The 6,549-nt window shown below is 32.0% G+C and overlaps 1 protein-coding gene across 1 annotated transcript; it reads left to right on the top strand.

Annotated features, from left to right (window-relative positions):
- Positions 1 to 1,649: 1,649 nt before the first annotated feature.
- On the top strand, positions 1,650 to 5,275 carry LOC106322852 (protein TRANSPARENT TESTA 12-like). Its single transcript, XM_013761296.1, has 7 exons — positions 1,650 to 2,129; positions 2,241 to 2,872; positions 3,754 to 3,810; positions 4,265 to 4,503; positions 4,595 to 4,713; positions 4,836 to 4,922; positions 5,010 to 5,275. The coding sequence occupies exons 1-7, from the start codon at positions 1,794 to 1,796 to the stop codon at positions 5,073 to 5,075; spliced, it is 1,536 nt and encodes a 511-aa protein (XP_013616750.1). The 5' UTR covers positions 1,650 to 1,793; the 3' UTR covers positions 5,076 to 5,275.
- Positions 5,276 to 6,549: the final 1,274 nt, after the last annotated feature.

The following is a 6,549-nucleotide window of genomic DNA, read 5'->3' as shown; positions in this document are numbered from 1 at the left end:
AAATATAGATGAGTCCAAACATCCCACTCTTTAATAATCTTTCTATTTTTACAATTAGAGCAAGGACATCTTAACATACCCGTTTCTGCTTCCGGTTGTCGTTGAACTAACCCCATGAATTCGATTATACCTCGTTGGTATTCTTCCGTAAGCAATCTCGTGTTCGGATCCAAATGAGGTTGATCGATCCAAGAACGATAATAATTTGAAGAAGACATGCTTTTTTCAATCAAATTCGTGTGTAAATATAGTATGTGAGAGGATAAACAAATGGAGTGAATGAAGAGGTTGGGGGTGCGGGTATTTATAGATGAAATGCTGCCGACAGTACCGAGGAAATTCCGACGGAATACCGACGGCAACGGCTCTTTCCTCGGAATTTTTAAAATCTTCAACGGCTCTCCAACGGCTATAATATATCCTCGGATATTCGTCGGTGTTTTCTGAGGAATATGTCTTCCTCGGTATTTCATCTGTATATTCCGAGGAAATTCCGAGGAAACCCAAATTTTGGGTTTTCTTAGAATTTCCTCGGAAATTCTTCGGAATATTACGAGGATCTCATTTTCCGTCAGAATGTCCGTCAGAATTACGATGTTTTCTTGTAATGTATTTATTAAACCAGCATATATTTTTTTTTTGGAAACACTATTAAACCAGCATATATTAGACATTTTTATAAATAATGGTATACTAGATCTCGATCCACGCAACCGCACGGATTTTTATTTTCATTTATTTTTATATAAACATTTTGTTTTCAATTCTAAATTGATATATATTATAATATATATGTGTCTATCAATTTTTAAAACATAATAAGTTTATTGTATATTTTTTTCATTGAATAGATTGTTTCAAACTTTCACATGTATTTGTTTCTTCTTCTATATAAATATTTTCGGATTATTATTTTATTATTAAAATTGTAACTATATATATAAAGATTAGTAAAATATTGTTTTATTGTCATATTCAAAAATATTGTAACATTTCACAAATTTAGAAAGTTTTTTAAAAATTAAACTTTTCGCTTCATAGATTTATATTATCGAGTAAATAATTAAACATTTAGTTTTTGTTTAATTTTTAAAATAAATATATAGTTTAAAATTTGTTTTTATTGGTTTAAGATAGTAAAGATTAATTATTGTTAGATAATATGATTTTTGTTATTTGAAAAAAATCTTTATAATTTTAAAAATTAACATCGACAAATATTTAAATAATTAACATATGGAATATAGTATTACAACATTAAATTATATCTATTTAATTTATACTTTATATAAATTCAATGTATCATCTATTGTTTAAATCAAATTATTGATAGTCCAATAAAAATTTCTAGTAGGCCCATAATTTATATGATAAGATTAGAGATTAAATATAACATGATTTTTTAGGAATATGTTCATTAGGTCTATTTTTAAAAAAATTACACATGAATCAAGGCCTTGAGTTCTGTTTTAATATATAAGATTGTAAGAATAAGATACACTAGTTGTTGACTTTCTTCAGTCAAACTATATGATTTAAAGGAAATGAAAATACTGTTTTATTCAGTTTGAAAAAAAAAAAAATAAAAAAAAAAATAAACAGTGGAATCCAAAAGAATAATAATGAAGTAGAAGAAAAATGACGTGGATTACATAAAACTATTTGTAGATTGTCTTGAAGCCGCCACTCGCCGCCCTCCAAAAAACCTACACAAGAATACACAAAACCACACACATCCTTAGGCGATAATCTAATAACAGAACACCGCCCAAAAAATAAGAGAGAGCTTCTTCATGGCCGCATCTCAAAACGATGGCGTATACCAACCGCTTCTCCACCCTCAGTCTGATGGAACGGTGCCGCTTTCTCCTTCGACGGAGTCTAGCAACGGCGAGCTAGAGAGAGTGCTTTCCGACGTGGAAACTCCGTTGTTTCACCGCCTTCGTAAGGCCACAATGATTGAATCCAAGCTTCTCTTCAAACTTGCTGCGCCTGCGGTCATCGTGTACATGATAAACTACCTCATGTCCATGTCCACTCAAATATTCTCTGGCCATCTCGGAAACCTAGAACTCGCTGCCGCTTCACTTGGTAACACCGGGATACAAATCTTCGCATACGGTCTCATGGTAAAACAAAACTTCATAACATAGATGTCCTCATCTATATATGTCTTTATGTTCTGTTTTGCATGTGTTATGTCTTTTTGAGATGATTTTTTTTTTTTTGGATATTCTTAGTTAGGAATGGGTAGTGCGGTAGAAACGTTGTGTGGTCAAGCGTTTGGAGGTAGAAAATACGAGATGCTTGGCATATATCTCCAGAGATCCACCGTGTTACTCACTCTCACCGGCGTTCTCCTAACGTTAATCTACGTCTTCTCCAAACCCATTTTGCTTTTCCTCGGAGAGTCGCCGGAGATAGCTTCCGCCGCGTCTATCTTCGTATACGGCCTTATCCCTCAAATCTTTGCCTACGCCGTTAACTTCCCTATCCAAAAGTTTCTACAGTCGCAAAGCATCGTTGCTCCGAGTGCTTACATCTCAACGGCCACGCTCTTCGTTCACCTTCTCTTAAGCTGGCTCGCTATATACAAGCTTGGCATGGGGCTTCTTGGAGCGTCGCTGGTGCTCAGCCTCTCGTGGTGGATTATTGTGGTGGCTCAGTTTGTTTACATCGTGACGAGTGATCGGTGTCGTGAGACGTGGAGAGGGTTTAGTGTGCAGGCGTTCTCGGGGCTACCGAGTTTTTTCAAACTCTCCGCCGCCTCCTCCGTGATGCTATGCCTTGAAACTTGGTATTTTCAGATTCTCGTTCTTCTCGCCGGACTTCTCGAGAATCCGGAGCTAGCTCTTGATTCTCTCTCCATTTGGTAAGTCTTTTCTAAAAATATATGTTTCCTTAAACAAATATTTGACTCGTTAATTTCGTTATCTTTATTAATTTACATATTCTACTTTTTATTTTTACAGTTTATACACAGTACTTTAGTTATTAATAGAGAATAACATAAAAAGATTTCCTATTAAAACAAATTGAAAATTATGTTGACATAAAAACAAATTAACAAAAATATTCCTTTTTTCTTGTCCAAGTAGACAAATTGACAAATTGCACATTTATTCATGATTTATTTCGTCTCTTAAATTAAACAAAATAATTTTAGTAAATACATACTTTAGTTTTTCGTGATTCGAAAACGTATGGTTATAAACTTTTCTGATGAATGATTTCTAAAATCATTTTATTACATTTTTAGTATTGTCATTCGATATGGAAAGCACAGAACAAAACTTTGTGTAGAAGTTCAAAACGAAGTTTTGTTGTAGGGCTGTATTGTAGCTATGAAAGCTATGTTAGTGGCGAACAACTTTTGACTCTTCTTCTGGTACTATCATAATATATGGTCACATCACAATGCCTCTCCATTTGTTTCTACTTGTATATTAGTAGTATATTACTTTTAAAATTCATATGTAAGCATTTAAATATATATAATTCTTTTATTTCTTAGAATCTTAGTTTTAAAGATATCGAACAAAACATCATTTTTATAGAAAATTCGCCGGTAGAATGTAAATAATTAGGAGAAGAAGGTCCACAGAGAATAGACTGTATCGAGTTTGGATGTATACCGATATAAGTGAAACCTTGAAATAGTTTAATGTTGTACGACGACACAAGCTACAATTTTTTAAATTACTATATTTTTCTTCATTTGTATATTACAGAATTTGCTCTTTTGTGTTTCAGCATGACGATTTCAGGATGGGTGTTTATGATATCTGTTGGATTCAACGCAGCGATAAGGTATGAAGATCTCTCAAATTTTAAATTATATAGAGTTGAGAACGCCTTTATCCAATTTATTTCCCTACAACCATATATAGAAACTCTTACATTTTATGCTTGAAACTTCCAAGGCTTCAGTTTTTCTCTTTTTTTGTGCTTGAAATTCTTTGTGCTTGAAACTCGTTAATTCTCAAGCCCCTTCTCAAAAAAAAAAAAACTCTTTAATTCTCCCCGTAATATTTCCTTGTTTTTTCTTTTTTTTTTTTGCTTTGGAAGTGTTGTCTTTAATTAGGATTACAACTTTGTAAGCTCTTTTTTTTCATATTTATATGATATTAACGTTTTAGCAAAAAAAAAACTCTTACATTTTACACCAACTTAAATAATGCTAAATCACACTGAGCTCTCATCTCTATTTTTCCAATTAAATTTGATTGTACAAATACTGGTGTTATTGATGTTGTTGATTCAGTGTAAGAGTGAGCAATGAATTGGGAGCTGGAAACCCTAAATCAGCATCGTTTTCTGTTATCATCGTCAACATATATTCGTTAATCACATGTGTGATCTTAGCCATTGTGATCTTGGCGTTCCGTGACGTCTTGAGCTATGCTTTCACCGAAGGTGAAGAAGTTTCAGCTGCAGTTTCTGATCTCTGCCCGCTTCTTGCTTTAACGCTTGTCCTCAATGGAATCCAACCCGTCCTTTCTGGTAAAATTTTTTTATAACACCGCAGTTTCACAAACCAAAACAGAGTAAAAAAATTGTTTTCCTTAAAACAAGTGGGAAATTTCTATTTAAGGTGTGGCGGTTGGATGCGGTTGGCAAACGTTTGTGGCCAAAGTTAACGTTGGATGTTACTACATTATCGGAATTCCTCTTGGGGCTCTCTTTGGATTTTACTTCAAGTTCGATGCCAAGGCAAGATAATCCACTTGCCTTTCACTTCAACATTCAAATACTTACCATTCAACTATTTTTTGTACAAAGACTAGAACTATTAATGAGACTAATCATAGCGTTTAAATTTGTTGATGTTATAGGGTATATGGACGGGAATGATATGTGGAACTCTTATACAAACTGTTATTTTAGCATGGGTCACGTTTCGAACAGACTGGACAAAAGAGGTAAGTTTATGTATTCCAGCGTATCTGCATCTGTATTTTACTGATTTGATACACTTCAGTAGTGATCCGATATTATGTTTACTATAGGTGGAAGAAGCTTCTAAAAGGTTGAACAAATGGAGCAACAAGAAACTGGAAGTGGTTCCCGAATGAACCGATTGGATTCATCGTTTTAAATTAAAAATGGTCCTAGTGCTCAAGTTAACCGGTGAGTTGATACAATAGGACATGGATATCATCTCTTAAACCTCTTCAATTCGGTCTAAGCTTTCATTAATTTATGTGTTTGCTTAAAATAAACAACAATTAGGTGATGTATCTTGAATGTCAAATTAAAATTGTTAATTGCTTTACTACTTTTGATTCAAACTTTGTTTAGCATGATATTAATAATAAAAAATTATATATATATATATATATATATTTTTTTTTTGGAACTTCATAATGACAAGTTATATAGACTAATCACACAATACAAATTTAGGGTATGAGCGGTGTAACGTAGCAGTTGCGGTTGTGGAAATTTGTAGATGCGGGTGGTTGCAGTTATAAGCGTTATTAAGCGATTTGTATGACTGGTACATCGGTTAGAAACGGGTGCTTTGCTGAAAAATTATGACATGTTAACTACCAAATACACCATCATTCTAATAATAAATTAACAATATTAACAATTAATATAATTATATAAAAATATTAAAAATCATATTAATACAATCAATATAAACTCATATTCATAAATGGTGGTATTTTTAAAATTTTATTTCTGGGTTTATATATGTATATATATGCTAATGTCTAAAAATTTATTAAAAAACAATTTTGTTTTAAAGTTTTATAATGTAAATTAAAATGTAATATATATATATATATATGTATATTATATTAGTATTTATATTATCTCACTTTAAATTTTAACTAAATATTTGTGTTTACATATTTATACAGTTAAAAAAATTATTACCCTCCCCGAAACTGTCAGCAAACACAAACGATAGCTGAAACCAGTTTTTAATTTTGAGAGAATTAGAGAGGTGCAAAACGTACGGTTTACAATTTTTTTCTATGAATGTTGTATAACGCGAAGAACCGTTAGCTCCCGCAAAGCAAAACCAGTCAAACCCTTAGTAAACTGGTTAGTTTTATTGAGAATTGTTGAACCGATAATTACAACAAGAAATACAAGTCTCTAGTGATGATTGGTTGGACTTTAACTTAGAATTTTAGCTTCATCTGTTTTTAAAACACTAATCCTAACCAATTATGATGTAGTTTTATTTTTTAAGTTAAAGTTTTGCTACAGCATCTACAACTTTTTTTTTTGTTCACGTTTTACTTTTTTTTTTCTTAAAGTAACTATTAAAATACTTTAAAAATTGTAGTATTTTTCTACAAAAAAAAAAAAATACAGCTACAACAATAAGAACTATGAGCTAAATCCTACCGCTACATTTGTACATCTATAGTCCAACCAATCACCAGGTCTAAGAAATATAGAGACCGTAAACTTTAGATTTATCTTCCAATTTTTCCATTGATCTAAAGCACTTTTTAGTAACTATTGTTAAAAACACGCATATTAGGTGTGTTCAGTTTTTTTATCTGTGCCTTCTTTGAAACCATATAT

Source organism: Brassica oleracea, chromosome C1 (genome assembly GCF_000695525.1).
Source record: "Brassica oleracea var. oleracea cultivar TO1000 chromosome C1, BOL, whole genome shotgun sequence".
NCBI lineage: Eukaryota > Viridiplantae > Streptophyta > Magnoliopsida > Brassicales > Brassicaceae > Brassica > Brassica oleracea.
The sequence above is the reverse complement of the archived record's forward strand: the minus strand, read 5'-3'. Positions and strand labels throughout refer to the sequence as shown.

Coding starts and splice junctions, on each gene's coding strand:
- LOC106322852 (XM_013761296.1), top strand. CDS start 1,794: ATGGCCGCATCTCAAAACGATGGCGTATACCAACCGCTTCTCCACCCT. Junction 3,811..4,264: donor GGATTCAACGCAGCGATAAG/GTATGAAGATCT, acceptor TTGTTGATTCAG/TGTAAGAGTGAGCAATGAAT. Junction 4,923..5,009: donor GAACAGACTGGACAAAAGAG/GTAAGTTTATGT, acceptor TGTTTACTATAG/GTGGAAGAAGCTTCTAAAAG.